The sequence below is a fragment of the Leuciscus leuciscus genome (assembly GCF_965113295.1).
Source record: "Leuciscus leuciscus genome assembly, chromosome: 18".
NCBI classification, from domain to species: domain Eukaryota; kingdom Metazoa; phylum Chordata; class Actinopteri; order Cypriniformes; family Leuciscidae; genus Leuciscus; species Leuciscus leuciscus.
In genome coordinates this window covers 31,134,719-31,158,231 of record NC_138742.1, presented here as the reverse complement: position 1 = coordinate 31,158,231, position 23,513 = coordinate 31,134,719, and the positions used below count along the sequence as shown (strand labels likewise).

At 40.8% G+C, this 23,513-nt stretch overlaps 2 protein-coding genes across 2 annotated transcripts in view; one reads left to right on the top strand and one right to left on the bottom strand.

Annotated features, from left to right (window-relative positions):
• opn7b (opsin 7, group member b) overlaps window positions 1–23,513 on the top strand; it is a 130,909-nt gene that overhangs the window by 79,192 nt on the left and 28,204 nt on the right. The window contains exons 3-4 of the mRNA XM_082145207.1: window positions 168–330; window positions 4,038–4,165. Coding sequence (XP_082001333.1) covers window positions 168–330; window positions 4,038–4,165 — 291 coding nt within the window. The remainder of the gene's footprint in view (window positions 1–167; window positions 331–4,037; window positions 4,166–23,513) is intronic.
• Window positions 7,804–10,967, bottom strand: LOC309480658 (uncharacterized protein). The gene is made up of 5 exons (XM_082145286.1): window positions 10,886–10,967; window positions 9,394–9,620; window positions 9,019–9,236; window positions 8,791–8,902; window positions 7,804–8,688 (listed from the first exon to the last, which is right to left on the bottom strand). Exons 1-5 carry the CDS (start codon window positions 10,922–10,924, stop codon window positions 8,685–8,687), a joined length of 600 nt encoding a protein of 199 aa, XP_082001412.1. The 5' UTR covers window positions 10,925–10,967; the 3' UTR covers window positions 7,804–8,684.

Below are 23,513 nucleotides of genomic sequence, written 5' to 3'. Positions count from 1 at the left end.
ATCACCTTATAAAGGATAGGATAGAAATTAATAGTGAATAGGATAGTAAACATGTAAATCATGTTAAAGTCATTTCTTTCTTTCTTTCTTTCTTTCTTTCTTTCTTTCTTTCTTTCTTTCTTTCTTTCTTTCTTTCTTTCTTTCTTTCTTTCTTTCTTTCACTGCAGGTGTGCTGTCTCTGATGGGAAACACCACTCTATTGTTTGTTGCCTATCGCAAAAAGTCTTCTCTTAAGCCAGCCGAGTTTTTTATCATCAACCTCTCCATCAGTGACCTGGGCATGACCATTTCCCTCTTTCCCTTCGCAATTCCCTCGTCTTTCGCTCACAGGTAAAACTCTTTCACAGCAGGGACATTTCTTACAGAAGAAGAGTCTTCTTCTCTTTCTTTATTCATAGCCTTTTCCCCTTTAGATGTTAGTGTGTCCTCTTGAGGCTCATTAAAGAGGGTCATCTCATTCCCTCTCTGATCCTCTTAAAGGCGTCAGCATAATAAAAGCAAATTAAATCAAATTTAACAGCTGGAAACATTGACGCAGCCTCCATGTTCTCAGACCCTGAACTCTCTGATGATTGGGGCTTTTGATGTGCTATTCCTTTTTTGCTCTTCCGCTTTCTGTTTGTGTAGTCACATACATACAAATTTAAGAATTTAAATATCAAGGTGTTTCTTCTACACATTTATCATGCAAATAATTATAAGCCAAATGTATACATTTTTCTAAATATATTTGTATGGCTTGGTTCAAACCTTCATTTTTTATTTATTGTTAATTTATATTTCCATATATATATATATATATATATACAGTACAGGCCAAAAGTTTGGACACATTACAATTTTTAATGTTTTTGAAAGAAATTTCTTCTGCTCATCAAGCCTGCATTTATTTGATCAAAAATACAGGGAAAAAAAAAGTAATATTGTGATATATTATTACAATTTAAAATAATTGGTTTTCAATTTATTATACTTTAAATTATCATTTATTTCTGTGATGCAAAGCTGAATTTTCAGCATCATTACTCCAGTATATCACATGATCCTTTAGAAATCATTATAATATGATGATTCATTATCAAAGTTGGAAACAGTTCTGCTGCTTAATATTTTTTCATAACCTGTGATACTTTTTTAGGATACTTTGACTTTAAAAAAAAAAAAAGCAAAAAAAAAAAAAAGCAAATGTTTTAAAAATAGAAATCTTTTGTCTATTGTTCATTTGTCTACTGATGGTAGCCATGAATGAGTTTTGATTGGTGGCCCCTAGAATGCACTGCAACATGCTTTATAATTGTCACCATTGTTGAGATTCTCAGGCAGATTCTTGATGTCTGTCTTAAAAAAAATAAAAAATAAATAAAAAGAAAAGTTGTATAAGATATTTTTTTAAGAAATCATTTGGATTACATTGTAAAGGTTAAATGATGCTGTTCAAGGACAGTACTGCTATAATCAATAAAGTAAACCTAACTCAGAATATACACTACTGGTCAGTCATTTGGGGTCAGTCATTTATTTTCTTTCTTTTTTTAAATAAATCAATACTTTTATTCAGCAAGGATGTGTTAAATTGATAAAAAGTGATAGTAAAGAAGATTTAATTATTAGAAAATATTTTATTTTTTATTTTGAATAACTATTATTTTAAGTTGTAATAATATTTCACAATATTACGGGTTTTTTATTTTTTTTTATTTTTTTTTTATCAAATACACGCAGCCTTGATGAGCATTAGAGACTTCTTTCAAAAATATAAAGAAATCGTAATGTTTCCAAACTTTTGACCTGTACTGTATATAGGCTATATAAATTACCTATAATATGAGAGTTGAATTTTCACTTGAGATAAAACAAAAAAAAAACATTTTATTAAAGTCAATAAATAAAGACACATTCGAAATACCTTAATGTTTATTGTGATGTATTTTTAAGATATGCATCATATTTTCTGTTATGTAGCCTACTAAAAATACCAGAAAAGTGATTAAAACCCACAATCATTTATACAGTCAGTAAAGCTAGTCAGTATGTTTTCTGTACATCAATACTAAGTAAAACGAAATTGTTTTTTTTTTTTGTTTTTTTTTTTGCTGTGGTGGTTGTCATATGCTTTTAGACAAACTGAACAAAACCGTTTTAAACCAGAAACCATTTTTTAAATAGATCAATATAAAAATGCACTTTAAATAAATGACACAGTTGTTTAACTTGTTTCAGTGGTTTGGATTTCTGTCAGCAATGAAAGGCACTTTCACATGAGCTTGAATAGAATAAAAAATAAATCGTTTTTCTATCCAGAATAGTTATTTTTGTTTCAAACTGTTGGGGATTTATGAAATAGCAGAGAATTCATATTCAGAGTGGGCAATACATTTTTCATACAAAATCTAATTTCGGCAGACACTGAACATGCAAACATGCTTCCAGTCATAAGATATTCAATGTACATTTGCATGAACGGATGCACATCTTACGGGATTGTGGGATTTCAGGGTGGTAACATAAAAACAGTAATATAATTACATAATTACCACTGAATGCCCTGTAATAAATATTCCCAGGTACTCTGGTATTCTGGCAGACTCTTTCTACAGAGCCTCAGCATCAGCATGTATTATTCAAGCCCTGTGTGGTTTTAGGAGCCATTCACAAGGGATGCTGGACAGTGGAGCGGAATAAAACATGAGGATCTCGTAATGTTTTCCAAAAGTACACTCTCAGAAAAAAAGGTACAAAAGCTGTCACTGTGGCGGTACCTTTTCAAAAGGTACACTTTTGTACCTAAAGAGTACATATTAGTGTGGGGGGCTACATATTAGTACCTTTGAGGGACTAATATGTACTCTTTAGGTACAAAAGTGTACCTTTTGAAAAGGTACCGCCACAGTGACAGCTTTTGTACCTTTTTTTCTGAGAGTGTATGTCTAGCGCATGTTTACATAAACTTACAAAAATAGCACCTATAAAATATAAGAATTCATACTGTGTGGGTTGGGGCTGTGAATTGGTTGGGAAGAGTGAAGGGGAAAGGGGGGTGTAGACGTGTCGACTATAACACTATTAAAGTATTTTAATGAAAGTATATGTACACTTTTGAACAAGTTCACACTGTTCATACAGTTACATTTATATTTATGAATTTGGCAAACACTTTTATCCAAAACGACCTTAGACCTTAAATTAACTTTTTTTTTGTTTTTTGTTTTTTGTTTGTTTGTTTTTTGATCATTTCATGCATTCCCCAGGAATCAAACCCATGCTCTATTATTTGGGCTAAAGAAATTATTATCCAACATGCACCTTGCAGTAGAAAATATGTAGTTATAAGCAGTGAGAAATTGATCTGTTTCATGTGAACTTATGAAATAAGGAGGCAAAGTCAATTAAGCCGGAAATTATGTCGACATCAAATGGCAGTGCAACATGAATTTTCATTGAACTAAAAAACAGCAATAGAGATGGGGCTCTCTCTATACACTTTAATTAAATTATTTAGGGACAGAAACAGAGTCTGCTTGTCCCCGTAAAAAAAAAGAGAGAAAAAAAGAGAGGAGTTTGTTACTGCTCCTCGTGATTCTCTTGCATGATTCTAAACCAGTCTAAACAATTACATTTTCACAATTAAGTGTTAAGTTTTCCTTATTTTCTGATTTTGATCTCAATGGAGGGGGATATAGTGTTCATGTCACTGCGTACAGCAATCCAAACCTTTATCACTCAAACATTCAGTGAGTGCACTCCCGGATGTCATGTTTTAAGTGAAATAACTTAAATAAAACAGTGACGTGCACGAGTACAGATTAACCATTCTGCTGTTTTTAAATAGTTTGCTTAACAATGCAACAACCAGTATTCAAGATGGCATGATGTTCAGTGTTAGCATTTACTGTATGCTTGTCAAGAGTTTATAAGTTGTGTGAGAATAAATTGTGTATTTTCTGAAACACTTGTAACATATAGATAGAACAGGATCGGGCACTTAAGTGACAAATCTTAAGTGATTGTACAGATTGACATCTTGCTCTTTTTTTCAGGTGGATGTTCACAGAGGTGATGTGTATGTGCTATGCCTTCTGTGGAGTTTTATTTGGTCTCTGCAGCCTCAGTAACCTGACCGTACTGTCCTGTGTGTGCTGGCTCAAAGTCTGCTGCCCCAACTATGGTAAGACCTGCCTGTCTTTATATGAACACAGAACAATCAAGCAGAAGATAGTGTGGAAAATGTGTATCAAATGCATCTCATGTGACCACCTGATTAGATATTGTGCAGGGACCATGAGTAGGCATTTATTTCATTTTTATTTACCTTTTTTGTCATGCAGGTATAGAAGTTCTTATTGATAATTAACCGAGGTTTAGATGTTGACGTTTTATTGGGATTTTATTGGGACGCATTATGGTGATCAGTGTGCCATTTAGTTGGGCAGTTTGACTCTTGGCTTTTTGTGTGAGTTTGTGGTCTTTGTAACAGTGTTTACCAAAACACATAATTTGTTGCAAAGAAAGATGGAAACAAAGATGATCAGGTGATATAGTTTTCAGCATTGTAAGGTAGAATAAGTCTCTAATATTTCTCCTGACCAAAAGTGGTTATTTGTTATTAATAGATTTTATTAACCAACAATATTTTCTTGCAACAGATCAGACATTCTGCATTTATTAGAAAGTATTAATGGTGAATATAATCTATTAATAACAAATAACCTCTTTTGGTCAGGGATAAGATTAGAGAATTATTCTATCTTACGATACTGAAAACTATATCACCTGATCTTATAAAATGTATCAGTGCTGGAAAGGTTGAGGCCAAAAAGGTAAGGGAGGCCAAAATCTCAGCATTTATTACCAACACTGTCCCTTTCAAAGTAAGATCTCGCTCCTCCCATTGTTTTAATTTCCATTTTATCTTATCAAGTCTTGAATCCCAATTTATCTTGTCCATGTTTTTCCTCCAAAAAGTCCTAAAATCTTAATAGATTCTTCCTGATCTTTAAAAAACAGTTTTATTTTTTGTTATTTCCAGAAAGAATACAAAACTTTTGTCTTTGTCTTATTGATTCTAGCCCCAGTAGCCAAAGGAAATTTGCAGCATTTTCTTTATAGAATTGTTATCAGTAAGGAAGAGGGTAAGGTCATCCATATAAAGTGAAACCTTGGCCTGAACTACCCGGAATTGGAAAACCTTTAATTTCAGGATTTTGCTTTAGTGCACAAGCTAATGGATCAATTGCTAAAACAAATAATAATGGAGACAAGCTACAGCCCTGTCATACACCTGAACAGATATCAAAGGGATCTGACAGATGGTTATTTACCAATACTCTACTTTGGCAGTCGGTATAAAGAAGGTTAATCCATGCACAAATGGATGGACTTAAACCCAGGTGTTTCAACGGTATGTGTAAATAGCGATGGTCAAAGGCTTTTTCGAGATCAAGTCCCGAGACAGTTTACGGTCTTGTCCAAATAGATAAATATCTCTTGCTAATGCCAAATTATCTTGTAGAGATCGTCCCTTAATACCACATGTTTGGTCGTTGCCAATAAACTTAGGCATATCAGGCTGGAGTTTAAAAAAAGAGTGCCATGGACAGAATTTTTACATCTACACCTAACCAAGTCAAGGGACGTCACTTTTTAATCTCTTGTCTATCACCTTTTTTAAACATCATGGAGATAACTCCTTCTCTTAAGGATGATGGAAGTTTTCCTTTGCGTAAACTCTCCATAAACATCATCAACAAGGAGTCCTTTAAATCTTCCCATAAGGTTATATAAAACTCCTTAGGTAGCCCATCCGCTCCAGGACACTTATTATTACTCATACTCTTTACTGTTCTAGTTAAGTCATCAACACATAGGTTTAAATTGTCAATTCTAAAATCCCCTTGAGTGTTATTATCAGTCTCAGAAAGAAAGTCAACAATGTCGTTGTTTTTTTCTATTTTTGGAACTATGTAAGTTCTTCTAAAAGGAAAAAACATGGGATACTATATTGTGCGTTCCTGCTATTACTTGGTCTTCTTGAAATTTTAAAGAATCCAAACTTTGGGAACTAATAAGTTTTGGTAAACACTGTTACAAAGACCATAAACACAAATAAAAATATGAGACTCAAGCTGCCCAACTAAAGTGAACATTGATCGCCGTAATGGTGACCAATATTTCAATACAACAACAACACCTAAACCTCTCTTAATTCTCTATAAAACCTTCTGTTGATGTCAATAGAAATAAAGTAATTCTGGTTAGTAATAAGTGAAGCTGGTAATGCTGTTTGTGGAGTTGTTTAATCCTCCTCTGCAGAGATCTTGAGAGATTTAATGTATTTTATCATCAGTTGATTTCATCTAAGGCTTTGGCTGGAAATCAGTTGTAGTTATTGTGTTTCTCTTTCCTTAATTGATTCTGCTTGTTACCAGCAGGTGTTCATCACTAATGCTCAATCATCACTTAATTAATCACTTTATCATCTCATTAACTTTAAGACGGATTCAGTGTTACCTTTAACTGTCTGTAGAGTGGGACCAAATGTTCTCTGAGCAGAGTTAATTTAACTCTGGGGATTCTGCTGTGCACCATACTGTGTCCTTATTTAAAGAAAAAGAAAAAAGAAAAATAATGAAATAATTTAATTTATTGGATTGGATTTTCAGATGCAAAATCTTTATTAAAATATATAGTATCACTACCATTATCTCTCAGGTGCTGATACTGTTATTATTTAATCTACCCAAAAAAAAAAAAAAAAAAAAAAAAAACATTAAAACACTTTAATACCTGTGTTGGGGTATTCTGTCTATTTTAGAACTAGTTTTCACTTATTAGCATCTTGTCGGGTTCTGTTGTACATTTAGCCTTTTTGTTAGTTATGAAACTGTGTTGCTGATGAATGAGGTTGGAGGTTTATTAAGGATATGAGACCTCTGTGGGTTTCATGGTCTAACTGGGAGTGTGCTTATTCTAAACTGATTTGTGTTGAGTGTCTTTAGGCACAATCAATTTAATTCACACTTTTTCCATCATTTGGCTGCAAATCTGCCTGGAATAAGTATTTTAAAAACCCTGTTTTTGAACAATGTTTGCCAGAGGCAGCTGGAGTGAGCCAAGTGATTACAATCGCCACCATCCATGGGTGTGTTATCTTCAATCTTCACCCTAGGCTTCACTTCTGCAAGAGATATTGTTCAGCTTTCTTAGAAATAAAACAAAAAACAAATAATTAAAACAAATTTACACAACATATAAAAGATACAACCACAAAAGAAGATGTAATTTGTAGTCATTAGTATTAGTAATACATTAAATTATTTATTGAACATTGCTATCTTTAGTCATATTGCTGCTGGCACTGTTTTATAACCCACAGAATCTTTGCCTGCAAAAATCTCCACAGATTTCCACAGAATTGGAATGAATGCCATCCCCACCCTGCAGTGCAAAAAGTTAAATGTCTGTGTTATTTATTTAAAGTAAAATGTCAGAGAACGTGACACCATTTTCTTGAGTGCTAATTTAGTACCTACGTGTCTAAATTTATCACTGTATATATATATATATATATATATATATATATATATATATATATATATATATATATATATATATATATATATATATATAGTGGTTTCCCAAAGTTACTAGCCACACAGCATTTTTACTAGCCACATTTTTGTTGTTGTGAAATTACCTGATAAATGTTGACTATGGCGTGCCAAAATGTACTTGAACTAGATTTACAACCCTTTTAAATGTAAAACCACTGTACACACCCAAAAAGACTACATAAATGTATAACAATACAGGTCATTATCATTAGCTCTGATAAGGTTGTGTGTAAAGCTCCTTTTTTAAAATAAAACCACGTATTAAGATAAAGACATAAAAAAGTAGCTTCTTATTGCATAATAAAAGTGGCGCATGGATGTAGAAGATTAATTAAAAAGATAAAAAACTAAACTGAAAAAAACTTTAGCATTAGAAACACTGTCTGTTTAAATATCAGAATCAGACTCAGAATTACTTTATTGAGCCACAATGGGAAATTCTTTGTTACAAGTTGCAATGGAAAGTAGGTCAGTCTCGAAACCTCACGAAAAATGCATGCCATGGTTCGGACAAAGTTGCTTTTATCTTCATTAAAATTTGAGGGGAACGTTCCTCTCATCATAAAGAACACATTTCAGTTTGTGTCATTTTTGTGCTCAGGCCCTAATAATGACTACTGGTTAGGTTGACAAGAAAAGGATAGAAATATACAATGTAAATGTAAACACGCCTAATCATCAACAACAGCAGTAAATAATACAGAGTAGAAAAACATCTCTGCATTAGAACAACAATGAGCAAAGAAGAACAAATTATTTTTGGCTCATCAATTCAAATTCTGAAAAAATACTTGAATGTGAGAGTGATATTGAAGGAGAGGAGCAGATTAAATGTCCTCACAGCTTTCATCATCAGATTCATCCTTTCTCTGCTGGTCTCTGAGCTCCATGAAAGCTGGCCTTCGAGACCGGAGACTTCCCACATGCCACAACTTGATGGCTGGGACTGGATCAAAGTCTGTGATGGAAACAGTGGACAGCTTTACATTCAGCAGGTCTGACAAGGTCTGATTCTTAAGACTGGCCCGCCAATCACTTTTGACCAGCTTCATGGCACTAAATCCCCGCTCACAATCAGCTGTTGTAGCAGGGATGCAAAGGATGAGGTCAGTCCTGGCCAAGCTGTTGATTGGCTTAACGCCATGTGAGGTTTTTTAGAACACTTGGGTCCTGGTACAACCTTGCCTTAAGAACAGTCCACTGGTCCTGGACTTCTTCCACCTTCACCCCAGCTCTCAGCAGCACAGGTTCAAAGTGCGTGATGAGCTCCTGCACATCAGGATCCCCAAAATCTAAAATAATAGAGATATAAGAAATAGAAGATGTGTTAGACAAAATTATATAAAATCAGTAACTTAATGTTTTGATTAGTCTGGTGACTTTGCATACAAAAACGCTCCCAGCTCACCAGCATTCCTGTCTGCCTCTGGCCAATATCGGAAGTTGGTAATGCGCATGGCACGCAGGATCCCATGGCTCACATCTCCAAACCTGTTGTCCATTGTCTTTGCCAGCAGGTCTATGAGGTGGTCTTTGGACTGATTCAGGGAGTGGTCGTCACATGGTTTTAGGCTGACACCCTCATACTGGTTTGTTCCCAGCACTGTCTTCAACCAAGGCCCAGGTCTACAAATTATAAGAGAGAGACACACGCACACACACACACATACACTACTTTGAGTGACTTCTTATTATGATCTATTGATATTATTATGATTATTTTTTATTTATAATATTAAATATGTACATTTAATGATAAATACAGTCTATTTGGTGGTTGTACCTGGATTTGTATTTGAGCATTAAAGCCATGGTGGAGGTCAGGCAGTCATGGACTTCGGCCACAGTCACTGAGGAACGCTGCATGGTTAGGGACAGGCTGCTGAGCTGAGTCAGCAAGTCACGAAGGAAGCAGGAGAATTTGATGACCACCTCATCCTTCATAATAGGGAGAAACCCTCGGGCCTTTGCCTTCTGTGTTTCATTCCCAGCTCCTCCAGGTGACTGTGCCTGACATGATAAATGTATAGAATGTAATTAGTATAAAATAACATTTAAAAATATCGAGTAATTATTAAAATGAATGAATACACACTTCAACTACATTAAACTAACACACTTCTCCTGTACTGTTTCCAGGCACTGACATATTTCTACATTTGGGAAATATTGCCACCATAACTGTCTTTTTCCTACCTGTACTAGCCTACTATACCTGCTCTAGGTGGTGCACGAGTCCCTTGTAGCCTTTCAAAAAGTTTTCAAGGGCTCGCAGGAAATGTGAAACCCACCGGGTTCCTCCTACCCTTGTCGCATCAGATGCCTCATGCCAATCTCCTCGAAGCTCCCCCTTAAGTTTGCCCTGTTCACACAACTCTTGTGATAGAAGCTGACAGGCCACTCAGCAGGTCATTAACTTTCCTTGCCAGCTTGTTATGAGACACGGCATCAGAGTAGGCCAACTCCAGCCGATGAGACATGCAGTGTATGCCCAGAATCTCCACTCTGTCTACATGCAGCTGGCTAACTACACCTTTCTTGACCCCTGTCATGACAGCAGCGCCATCTGTCCCACACACTACCAGTTTTTGTAGCCACTGTCCTGTCTCATCTTCGCTCCCTGACACGGTCTCCATTATTGAGGATATGGCCTCAGCGATGTGGCTAGCATCTGGTTTGTCCACCGATTGGATACCAACAAAACGCACCTCCATCTTCCCTGCTATTGCCCACCTGACATACACCAGCTCCTCTTCCATCACTGCACTGTCTTGTCGAACTGTCACTCATTACTGACAGGAACTTTGAGGTGGCTAGAGCTTCTCTCAGTTTTATTCTTTCAGCCTCAGCAATGTAAAACATGAACTCCTTAGCTCTGTTTGAGTTCCTATATGTACTTCAAACTTTCAGACCTTTTTTCTCATCGACCCTAAAACACAAATTGAATAACGTTATGAGTCATCATGACTAACCTAGCTTTCTAACAAATTAATTAACATGCACAACAATACTTACTCGCACATCCACACGTAGTCCGTGAAGGGCCGACCTTTCTTTCCTATAGCGTGTACGTTGCGAAACAGCATCCCCATCTTCTCAAACTCGGCCGACTTCATGAGGACCAGAGATTTCACCACCTTGTAGTCTTGTAGCGAACCAGCTGCCTTCACCCGTTTAGTCGAAATGCTTCGGATATGACCAATGGACACTTCATGGTCCTTTGCGGTTTCGACTTTAAAATTGCTTGTCCCAACCACAAAAGATGCCCCCTTTACCTTTTCACCGCCGTACGCCCTACAATCGGAGCAATACATGATTTTGTTGGCTGGATCATATACCAGCCATTCTCGACCTGACTTCCACTTTTCATTTAAAAGTCTTTTGTTTTTCTTTGTCTCTTCTTCCTTTTTGGTTTCATCGTCAGGTTTTCTCTTGTGTGTTGTCTGCTCACCGGGTTTTGTTACACCTTTTATGTCGCCACATAGCTCCACCGGCGCCCAATGACGTAACTCCAGCAGGGCAGCTAGCTGTCTCTTCGTTTCTGTGTTGTCGGTCACTAGCGCGCAAGCGCAAGGCAACACTGTGTGCATGTAATACTCATGGGAGTTGTAGTGTCGTAGTGTCACACTGCAATATGGCTTATTTCAGATGCCTTTTGAAAAGACTACAATTATTCAACCTGCCAAAGTGGCTAGTTGGAGTGACTGTGTTAACCGCCACGAGCAAAATGTTGGTTTTATTGGTTGGTTAAGGTGTTAATGTCAAGCCCTGTATATATATATATATATATATATATATATATGTTGTATGTATAAGTGACAGGTTGATTTAATTCTTATTACTATTTATTTCTAATTGAGTATTGTTATTTCTGTTTGTTTAGAACCACTCATACCGTGTTACGCTCCAAACTACTCTGTAAAACTCTGCCATAGCCTCTGCTACTTGTACTACAATTGTTCTCTCAACCAAATTCTATGACTATAAATGCCTCTAGAAGCCTCAAGCCATTAAAGTGTACTTCATCTCTAACTGGAGGACTTATGTCTGCTCAATATCCACCAGCACCCACACTAGTCTCCCCCACAAATGGTCTTTCGAGCCAGATTGGGGAGCTTTCATAAGAATGATGCATCAGATTGATCCAGGTCCTAGACCTGACCTTCCTGAGCCCACAGTCAGACCCAGACGAGCAATGCGGCTCCCTAGTTACCTGTCAGATTTTCAAGCTCACTGATCATCAACAGAGGCTACATTCAAGACAGAGAATAGATTCTTCCCCTGAGATGAGTGCTGATTCAGAATCACGAGGAGCGGCTACAGTGTCCTATTAGTGTTCCAGAAGTTGCGGAAGGAGACTGAGGAACTGCAACGTCATTCCTTTGAGCAGATAAGGAAACTGGAGGAGAGGAATGAGGTCCTAGAAGCACAGTTGAGCCTACTTGCAGTGAGTGATCGGACCAGTCTCAATCCACAGAGTACATCTTCCCCTGTTCCTCAACCCCGCGCCCATACTCCACAGATCACTACAGATACCAGCCCCATCCCTCTGCCTCGATCCAAGCTAGCTCAGAGACCAAGTGACAACACGGCAGAATCATTCAGACAAGATCACCTGAGGCTTCAGTAGTTGGAGATGACGTCACAGCTTACCCAGACAGTGTCAGTCTTTCCACCAGACATCTTACTTCAAAGTCTATGATAGCAGAAGTGGCTACAGCTCAACCAGATTACATATTTCTCCCAGTCTAGAGATTGCCTTATAGGGCACCAGCTCCCACCATCCCAAACTTCTTTAAGAACCAGATCCAAGAGAGTTCTCAGAGCTGCTCAATTAGTTAAAGTTAAATTAACTCTGCTCAGAGTACATAGGGTCCCACTCTAAATAGTGTTAAAGTAACTCAGAATCAGAGTTAAAGTTAATGAGTGATTAATTAAGTGATGATTGAGCATTAGTGATGAACACCTAATGTTTACAAGCAGAATCACTGAAGGAAAGATAAACACAAGAACTACAACTGACTTAAAGCCACAGCCTTAGATGAAATAATCATAATAGATGTAATGATCGATCCTTTGCAAAGATGCCTGAGACGCCAAAGATCGGACATTCAGAAAGCTGCTTGGTAAACAGACCACAGAGACACTGTACCTAGATAGGCCCACTAAAAACCTGCATGTCTTGTTGAAGATCTGTAAAGTAGTCTTGAGAAATGGCTTTTGCCCTTTTGGATGACACACCATCCTCCTTTCAGCAGTCCAGCCGCTCGGATTCACTGGTCGACCAGAAGAACTTGTACTGCGTACAGTCAGAGAAGCTCTCCACATTATGTGAGGTGTGTCAGTGACCTTTACAGTGTCACCAGGGTCCCAACCCAAGACCTTATTCAGGATTCGTCAAGCCTTTACAGCAGAGACACTGGGATTAGCCGAGCAACGTAAATATTGCCATCTACATGGTCTACAGTTGCCACATGCTGAATCCGTCCAACCATTCCTCCTTATAGTGTCGGATTACCCTCAACTCCTCACCCCATAGCCATTCCGTCTATGCCCACCTAATGGTCCTGCCGCCATCAAGACCCTGCAAGCTCCCACTCAAAAGATCAATCATCGCCTTTCCAACCAGCAGTGCCTTTTCCCAGCTACTTCAGATTTGTATACTGACCTGTACAGACAAGTTGATTAATTGTGGCAACTAGATGTTCTCCCTTACTGCGGTGAGAAACTCAACGTGAGAAACCCACTCAAAGCAAGATCAAGTGGCCATGTCACTGCTCCTGTCCAAGACTACAAGAGTTGCAGTAGATTGAGTAGCCTAATAAGGGGTACTGCAAGCCTCCCAAACACCACTCTGCCTTGTCTCCGAGGAATAGAACGGCGACTAGCCAGGGATCCAGCACAAGCAGGAGCCTATCATGTGGAGATGAACAAGTAAAAGGAGGCAGGATATGCAAAATGTATACTTCCCGACCAAGTGGACCAAGCTGAAGAGTTGTGGTACATCCTATATCTGGTAAATCCTACAATGCCAACATAATGGCAAGAACCGAGTTGTCTTTAACTTTTCATTCCGACATGGAGAGAAGAATCTCAACCAATTGCAACTCCCTGGCCCCACACTGGGCCCTTCCCTGATGTCTGTCCTCCTGAGGTTTCGTGAACATACTGTTGCATTAAGTAGTGACATTAGAGGTATGTTTCACCAGGTGTGACTACTTTCTGAAGATCACCTACTGTTATGATTCCTCTGGAGGGACCTCAACCAAGAAATACGAGTGGCAAGTTCTCCTCTTTGGGATGATGTGCAGCCCTTGCTGTTTGATCTTCGTGCTCCAGAAGCATGTCATCGACCATAGTCACCCAGGTGAAGATGTCCGTGAAATATAGGGAAGTCCTTCTATGGGGACAACTTCCTTCAGAGTATCAGTTCCCAGAAAGAATCCAGGGCACTGGCATCCACTGGTCAGATTACACTACCGTGCTGGTATGGTCCCATGCTGACTCATGTCGATTTAAAGTCTTCATCGACTCAAGGGTAGCAGGGATACAGGAGTTGATAGACCCCAAGGACTGGCATTATGTCGATTCCAAGTCTAATTCTGCCGACAATGTTACAAGGTGCAAGACATTAGCCGAGTTAGCCAAGCCGAGCCCATAGAGTCAAGGCCCATTGTTCCTCCTCTACACCATCCAGGAGCAGATAGGGTGTTTGCCTAAGTGTGCCGTAAGTACTGGATATTGAAAGGTTGAGAAGCTATTCGCACCACCAGAGAATGTGCTTAGATTGTAGACATTGAAGAGGCCAGCCCAGCATTCCCAAGCTGGCTGATCTACCTTTTTCGAGACTGCGCTTTCTTCAACCGGCCTTTTACTCCACTGGAGTGGATTGCTTCTGCCCTGACCTCAAAAAGGTTTGGCACAGACATGAGAAAAAATTTTGTTTTAAGTGTCTGACAAAGAAATCTGTATACCTGGACTTGCTCTGCCAGATGGACACAGATTCATTCTTAATGGCCCTCCTAAGATTCATCTCCCACAGAGGCAAGCCATTTTAAATCATATCAGACCAAGATTACAAATTTCAGAGGTGGCGAGAGGTTGCTGAACTCCATCCTTCCCTCCAGGAGCAATTAGCCAGCCACCAGATTAGTTTCATGAGGGTGCATCAGTGTAAGCGCATAGGTGACTTGCATTTGTGTAAAGGTACCATTGACATGGAGGCATATATTTCGATTGTACAGAGACATATACTGCCATCAAGATTTAATTTACAATTAAGTTGGTCAGTGAAAACATTGGAAATAGTTTCTTTGTACATTTGTCAGTTAAACAAAGCTAAGTATTTCTCAGTAGAGCATGAAAGCTTCAGGGTTTCTGTGGCACCTTTAGGCATTTACTATGTATCCCTGGACGTGTCCTAACTGAATGTTGACGCTTAGTTAGGCTGTTTTAAATTAAGTTGTGAAGTGCTCTGGCTCGCTAAGATTGTGTTTGGTCTTTTTTCACATGGTATGCAGGTATTTTTCCAGTATGCCATAGAGTGTATAAACGGTTCCCATTGCATTAACACCATGATGCACCGCTGAGTTCCCTCGAAAAGGAATGTTCTTAGGGTTAAGTATAAGAAGGGATATACCCTAAGAAGGGAAAGAGATGCTGCGTCATGTTGCCATGCTTTGGGCATGCCTGCGTGTCTTCCTTCATGAACTTGAATTTGAAGTTCATGACGTGTAATGCAGTCACACTTTTATATGTAATGCATAGGCACTCCATGTGATGTCATAGGACTGATGTCGACCAATATAACTGTATTGTCTTTCACATGTGCTTCAGACTCCGGTTCTGCAGACGCGTTCTATATAAATAGAGAATAAAACGAAATATCAGGAATAATTAAATTAAATTAATTCAACATTTTCAAAGATTATATGAATGTAACAACCCAAAGGATTGAAAAATGTCTATTGTTTAGTGAGGTGGAAACAGATGAAGAAAACACAGCAATGGTACAACATGAGGGAATTTTCAGAGGAAGCTGTTGTTCAAATCAATATTTATAACAGTTTAAATATACATTTAGTCATTTAGCAGACGCTTTTGTCGAAAGTGACTTAGGATTTAAAGGAAAAGGAAAGAATAAAAAAAAAAAAAAAAATTTTTTCTTTTTTTATGAGGTTAAGTGCTCATGGAAGAGATGGGTTTTCAGTTGTCTTTTGAATGTTTGCAGAGATTCTGCATTCCGGATGAGGGTGGGGAGAGCATTCCACCAGCATGGAACCGTGAATGAGAATGTTCTGGAAAGTGATTTTGTGGCTCTCTGTGATGGAACCACGAGCCGTCGCTCGTTGACCGATCGTAGGCTTCTGGTAGGGATGTCGACTCGTAGGAATGAGTGAAAGTAGGAGGGAGCTGAGCCTGTGATAGATCTGTAAGCAAGCGTCAATGCCTTGAACTTGATGCGAGCAGCGAGTGGTAGCCAGTGCAGAGAGATGAAGAGAGGAGTGACATGGGCCCTTTTTGGCTCGTTGAAGACAAGACGAGCTGCAGCGTTCTGAGTCATTTGTAGAGGTTTAGTTGCACATGATGGAAGTCCAGCCAGAAGAGCATTGCAGTAGTCAAGACTAGAAATGACCAGGGCCTGGACGACAAGTTGTGTTGCATGCTCAGTTAGGAAAGGCCTGATCTTCCTGATGTTGTGCAGTGCAAACCTCCAAGTATATACTTTCTTGTCTTTTAGTCTTTCACTTGTTTTGAGATCTTTCAATAATTTAGACTGTTTGGCCAAAAATATAGCTTTCACCTGTTACATGACCCACAAGCAGGTTTCATGAGTAATATGGAAGTGGATCATGAAATTGAAATCTAACTGGCTTGATGATAATGATGATGGTTATGTCCATTTCTTTGCCTTTTTCAAGAAAATAAATTATTATGATTGGTCAGTTTACTCACAAGAAGAGTTCCCTTTCAAGGGAACTCGCGTTGCGTCGAATTGACGCTATGGGGAACGCTTTGCGTGATGACGTCTTGAAGCACATGTAAAATCAGTCCAATGGTGTGGCGGAACGTCAGAGGCGGGTGACGTCACGTACCAGGAAGCTATAAAAGCCGGCCCGAAACAGAAAACGAAAGCTTTCTGAGTCTTCAGTTGCGCTCTGTGTGAAATCTGTCTGTATATTTGGTGTTGTCTGTCTATATCATATATATATATATATTCAGTATGGCGAGCAAGCAGCAGTTTAGAGTGTGTGTCCATCCCTGCCCGCGTTATTTAACGGGAGGTGATACTCACACTCTTTGTGTTGTTTGTTTGGGTGAGGAGCATGCCCAGTCAGCACTCGAGGGTGGTGACTGTGTGCATTGCGAGGCGCTTCCATTGCGTACGCTCCGATCCCGCTTGGCTCGGTTCAATCCCGATCACGTTCCCCAGGGCTTGGGTCCCGCCGCTGCTGAGGCACGGCGGCGATCTCAGACCTGGGGTTCGCAAATGGATTTATCAGTGGATGTTGAGACGGGCTCTGCCTTATCTCAGCCTCCTTCTGATAGATCCAGTGCCTCTCATCAGGGTGTGGAAGCACGCGTTGCGGTTTCTTCCCCCCCGATGGAGGCACCAATACTGCAATTGTCCAGCTCTGAGGAGTTGGACGTTGTTAGTATTGACGCTGAGTCTGAGGATTCGCCACCTCAGTCTCATGCGTTTGAGGAATTGCTTGACGTTATCACTAGAGCGGTCAAGCGATTATCTATTGAGTTGCCAGAAGATAGGCAGGGCGCTCGTTCGAAAAGCAAGCTCGACGAGTGTTTCCTGCCATCTCGTGCACAGCCTCAGCGCAGAAGCCTTCCGTTTTTCCCCGATCTCCACACCGAGGTGTCGAGATCGTGGGGGAAACCAGTGTCATATCGAGTGTATACTGCACAAACATCACACTATTCATCCATTCACAATTATAAAGAGCATGGTTATGGGGAAATGCCGAAGGTGGAAGAGACGCTCGCGAGCTATCTCTCTCCAGCAACGGCATCTTCTCTGAAGGCTCCTGCACTTCCATCCAAGCCAGTAAAATTTACATCTTCTCTGGTTCATAAAGCTTATGCCGCCGCCGGCCAAGCTGCAGCGTGTTTACATACAATGTCTATAATGCAAGCTTACCAGGCTGAATTATTGGGTGATTCTGAAGAGGGCGGGGGTATTAGTGCTGATACTGTGTCTGAACTACGTAGAGCCACAGATTTGTCTCTCAGGGCCACCAAGGAGACGGCTAAATCCATCGGCCGCTCTATGGCAGCCCTGGTGGCCACTGAGAGGCATCTGTGGCTCAACTTAAGTGACATAAAGGACAAAGAAAAACATGTTCTTTTAGATGCACCAGTATCCACTCAAGGGTTATTTGGAGATGCAGTTAACAGTGCTGTAGCTAAATCACAAGAAGCTTCAAAACAGGCAGCTGCACTTCAGAAACTTCTCCCCCGCCGTTCTTTCATTGAGGCTGCTGAGCGGGAGCAGCCTCACTCATCTAAAAAGAGCGCTGAGCACCGTGCCACTCAGAAACAGAGCGTTTCCTCCCGTGCTCCCCCACAAAAATCTCGGGGACACGGAGGGCGCTCTCAAACCCAGCAGTCTTCGAGGGGTAAAACGGATCTGCGGACCGTTATTACCGCCAAGAAGGCTGCTGGGAAAAAGTCCTGACGTCCGAGGGCTCAGGACAAATGAGGGTAGTCCCCCCCGAAGCAGAGCGGTTAACACCTCTTTTCACGGTGCCCGTCTCTCTTCGGTGCCCTCAGGGGACCGTTCTGCCAACCCTGCCGCCTCCGGTGTTACAGGGCGCAGCGGTCTCCGGCGAGCACATATCTCAAGGTCCACCCGGAAACGTAGTGGCCTCGGGATGCCCGCCCCCTCTGAGGAGGGTGCTAGAGCAGTCTGTTCGGTCGTTCCCTGCCGGTGCGCCGTTACAGGGCGTCGAACCGACTACTCAACAGCAACAAAATCCAGAAACCAGTCTCGAGAGGCTGGTACCTCTAGTAGAATCTTTGACAGCGTGGAAGCTACTGTCAAATGTTTCTCGTTGGGTCCTGCAGACCGTGGAAAAAGGGTATCAGATACAATTCAAGAAACGCCCACCGCGGTTTATGGAGGTCCTGCCCACAGTGGTGGGCCCCGAGCAGGTTCTGGTTATGGAACAGGAAGTAAACACTCTGTTAGAGAAAGGGGCCATAGAATATGTACCCCCCTCCAACAGGGAAACCGGGTTTTACAGCCGGTACTTCATAGTTCCAAAGAAGGACGGGGGATTGCGTCCCATTTTAGATCTTCGAGTTCTGAACGAGTCAGTCATGCAGCTCAAGTTCAAAATGTTAACATTGAGACAAATCGTGCCACAGATCAGGTCCGAGGACTGGTTTGTCACGATAGACCTCAAGGACGCATATTTCCATATTTCCATCCGTCCGTGTCATTGGAAGTTCCTGAGGTTTGCTTTCGGGGGCAAAGCATACCAATATCGAGTTCTTCCATTCGGCCTGGCTTTATCACCCCGCACTTTCACCAAATGCGTGGATGCAGCTCTGGCGCCTCTGCGCCTCCAGGGTATTCGCATCATGAACTACATCGACGATTGGTTGATTTTAGCTCAGTCGCATCAGATGGCGGTTCAACATTGAGATGTTGTTCTCGCCCACATGAAAGAGTGTGCTTTCTCCACTTCAGAGGACCACTTTTTTAGGCGTGGTTTGGGATTCAGTGTCGATGCAGGCGCGCCTGTCATCGCCACGTGTAGATTCCATCCTTGCAGCTGTGAAAAGTGTAAAGCTAGGCCAGCCACTCACTGTCAAACAGTTCCAGAGACTGTTGGGTCTCATGGCAGCAGCTTCCAACGTGATACCTTTTGGACTACTGCACATGAGGCCCCTGCAGTGGTGGCTCAGGACCAGAGGGTTTTCCCCGAGGGGCAACCCATTTCGCACAATCAAGGTCACGCGGCGATGCCTACGTGCCTTGGTTATGTGGAAGAAACCTTGGTTCCTGTCCCAGGGCCCAGTGTTGGGAGCTCCTTGTCGTCGCAAACTGCTAACGACGGATGCTTCCCTCACAGGTCCTCTGGAGCTTCCCGTCAGGAGGGACCTTCTGTCCCAAGCAGGGGGCTCGATTTTTCACCCCCGACCAAAACTGTGGAACCTGTGGGCTTGGCCTCTGAGGGGGCCCTGCTCATAGAGCCAGGTCTCTCAACTGAGGTTGTTGAGACCATTCTACAGTCAAGAGCTCCCTCCACGAGGAAACTTTATGCCCTGAAGTGGAGAGTATTCACTTCTTGGTGTAGTGACCGTCGGTTGGATCCAGTCAACTGCCCAATTGGTACAGTTCTGGAGTTCCTGCAGGACCGGTTCACTGCAGGTCTGACCCCGTCCACTTTAAAGGTTTATGTGGCGGCCATAGGTGCTTACCACATTCCTTTGGGTGGAATGTCTGTGGGGAAAGACCCTTTGGTATCTCGTTTCCTTCGTGGCACTTGGAGGCTGAGGCCTGCAGTTCGCTCTAGGGTGCCACCTTGGGATTTGTCCATTGCGCTGCAAGGCCTTTCCCTGGCCCCCTTTGAGCCCATTGAGGAGGTTCCTGAGAAATTTCTAACTCTGAAAGCTCTGTTTCTTCTCGCCATTTCTTCTCTCAAGAGAATAGGGGATCTCCAGGCATTGTCGGTTGCTCCGTCATGCTTGGAGTTTGCTCCGGGTATGGTCAAAGCTTTTCTTCACCCTAGACCGGGCTATATCCCCAAGGTCCCCACTAATGTGGCTAGACCTATTGTTCTGCAGGCCTTCTGTCCTCCTCCCTTTCAAAATGCGGACCAGGAGGAGAATAATTTGCTTTGCCCTGTTCGGGCGTTAGACGCATATGTCCACAGAGCTGCCCTGTGGCGTAAGAGTGATCAATTGTTTGTTTGCTTTGGGTCCCCTAACAAAGGAGGCCCAGTGTCTAAGCAAAGGATGAGCAAGTGGGTGGTTGAGGCTATCTCACTTGCTTATGAGGCGGCTGGGCAGCCTTCTCCTTTGGCTGTCCGGTCGCACTCTACTAGGAGTATGGCGGCCTCTAAGGCCCTTTTATCAGGAGTATCTTTACAGGACGTTTGTGATGCGGCAGGCTGGTCCTCACCGCACACCTTCGTCAGGTTCTACTCTTTAGACATAGACTCTACTCCAGGGTCTCAGGTTTTGTCTTCCTAGTGCTGCGCAATTGATTTCACACAGGACAGACATTTGTAGCTATGGTGGCATTGGTATAGACGTTCCCCATAGCGTCAATTCGACGCAACGCGAGTTCCCTTGAAAGGGAACGCCTCAGTTACGACTGTAACCTCGGTTCCCTGAAGAGGGAACGAGCGTTGCGTCACCTTGCCATATCTCCTTCATGCCTGTCAGCACGACTTCAGACTCTACGAAGCTTTCGTTTTCTGTTTCGGGCCGGCTTTTATAGCTTCCTGGTACGTGACGTCACCCGCCTCTGACGTTCCGCCACACCATTGGACTGATTTTACATGTGCTTCAAGACGTCATCACGCAAAACGTTCCCCATAGCGTCAATTCGACACAATGCTCGTTCCCTCTTCAGGGAACCGAGGTTACAGTCGTAACCGAGGCGTTTTCTGTCAGCCTCTTTTGGCATTTTTGCTGGGATTAACACTTCTACTGCAAATGAAAGAAAAAAAAGTACATTATACATTTTATGGATCTAAGTTATGTACATTAGTTAGAAGATAAACTCTTTTAATTTGACTTGATAAATGTAAAATTTAGAATATAATACAGAATGTTTTTTTATTTATTTTTTATATATAATATTTTGGGAGGCTGAGCCTTCTTTTCCTCCACTGATGAACTGCCACTGTCACACCGCAAGAATTTGATTGGTTAGATTGGACGGGAGACAGTCCATGATGCTGCAGATGAAGATTTCAGTTGACACAGCTGGACAATAGATCGTTCAGGATTTAGAGCCAGGTTAGTAATTGTGTTGAAAATGTCAAAGCCAGTCTAGTTCCTTACAAGGATAAAAACAACATTTCCCGTGCTTCAGACAAAGAAACAAGACATCTCAAGAGATGGACAGCAACAAAAGGAGATGAAAAAAATTGAAAGAATGACAGAAAGAAAGTGCTTATAACTTGAATGAACTATAATAAAAGGTTGTTACATAACGTGACATGGCGGATTTGGGGGCTCGCGGTCACACTTTGTACGTCAGTGAGTATTTTTTTTAAAGGTGGGTTTGTTTTTGAAAGTCAATTTGCTAACAGACACAAACCTTAAAGCAGGGCTCTCACACGCGAAGCTAGGCCTATATAAATTGTAAAATAAAAAATAGGCACTCATTAAAGAGTAAGGCTGCAATATTACGACAAAAACAATTATTGTATGTCATTGCCCTTGATACTGTAATAATGATTATTAATGTTGATTAATAGAATACATTAAAAAAGGCTTGTTTCTTGTAGGCTACACAAACAAAGATGAGGATGGCATAACTTTATTGCTTTTTACATATTAGAAAATCATATACAAGGAACAGCTTGGAACAATGACGGGCTAATTAACAGAAAAACTGCAAAGACAATTCCAGACTACAAAATGGTGCTGGAAACAGAAAACAGCACAATAACCAGGCAGAATACAACCTTAAAGTCCAAGTGATCAAACACAAAGTACACAAATTGAGAAAATGTAACAATAATGCTTAACGCTGCTTTGATGCAACGTGATCAGATCTAAATGTACTGCTGCAATCAATGTCATTCAAATTCACATTCATTTTTACTCCAAGCCGTGAATCCATTCCTGCCATTATACCCTTGAAGAATTGCTTTACCCTTGAACACAATCTTGTTTAGCAGTGTGAATGCAAAAAATCCCGCAATTGCACAACAGTTACAAGGACATATTTTCTGAATATTTTACAGAATCTTTGTGAAAGAGGCTTAATTAATATAGTATATATGTGTTTTTTTGCCTATACAACAAACTCGACAAACAAAATTTGAATATTGTTATTTATGTATCAGTGAAAATCTAGTTACACACTGACAATCATTGTTTTGTGTGTTTTTATGGATTGAGTCTTAGATAAACAAAGGATATAAAAGGGCAAGTATTGTTTATTGTGAGAAGTTCAATTTCTGAAGCACCGCCGCTTAGACATTGCACACATAATCATTCAATATAACCCAATTCAAAAAAATAATGGATGGATTGCCTTCTCTTCCAATTTTAAACAGAGAGACAGAGAGATGGAGAATATTTTACATCCATTACAGTCTTTCTCGATTGCTTAAACACTATAACCAGGCTTTTGAACTAAAATTTCAAAACCATAATGCCATTTATCAAAAAGCATACCCATTTCACTAAACTATAAACACTATTCCCTGTTTTGACACATGAGTCAGATTTGTTGAACTGTCACTGCAAAACTCTACACACAAATCCCTTAATTTCTCATTGCCTAGACCATGTTGTCATTAAGAAAGCACTAGCACTCAATATTGTTCACTCAAGTCAGCACAGCTTCAGCTCAGTTAGCACACAATTACCCAAGTGGAAACACAAAGAGTCAAAATTGAACACACATCAATCAGATCCTTCAATAGATAGATAAAAGGGCCCAAATCAGTTTATTGAGTTCTGGAACAATGGATCCAGAAAGACATGAAGGAAGCGATCGAGGAGGGATAAGAAGGTGGAGGAGGAAGGGCAAGAAGACAAGCAGTCTCAGACGAAATTCAATCCACTCTAGTTGCCCATGTCTTTATCAATGGTATGACTATGAGGGAGGCTGGGCTACGAGTAAGGCCAAATTTGAGTCGCTTTACGTCGTCTCGAGAGCCTTCAGGGAGGTGTGGTGGCAAACAAAATTCTATC

Excerpts from the sequence above, each read along its gene's own strand:
- LOC309480658 (XM_082145286.1), bottom strand. The coding sequence starts at position 10,924 with ATGTATTGCTCCGATTGTAGGGCGTACGGCGGTGAAAAG. Across the intron at positions 9,621-10,885 it reads GGGCGTACGGCGGTGAAAAG|GCACAGTCACCTGGAGGAGC; the intron begins GTAAAGGGGGCA and ends TTATCATGTCAG. Across the intron at positions 8,903-9,018 it reads AGAGGCAGACAGGAATGCTG|ATTTTGGGGATCCTGATGTG; the intron begins GTGAGCTGGGAG and ends CTATTATTTTAG.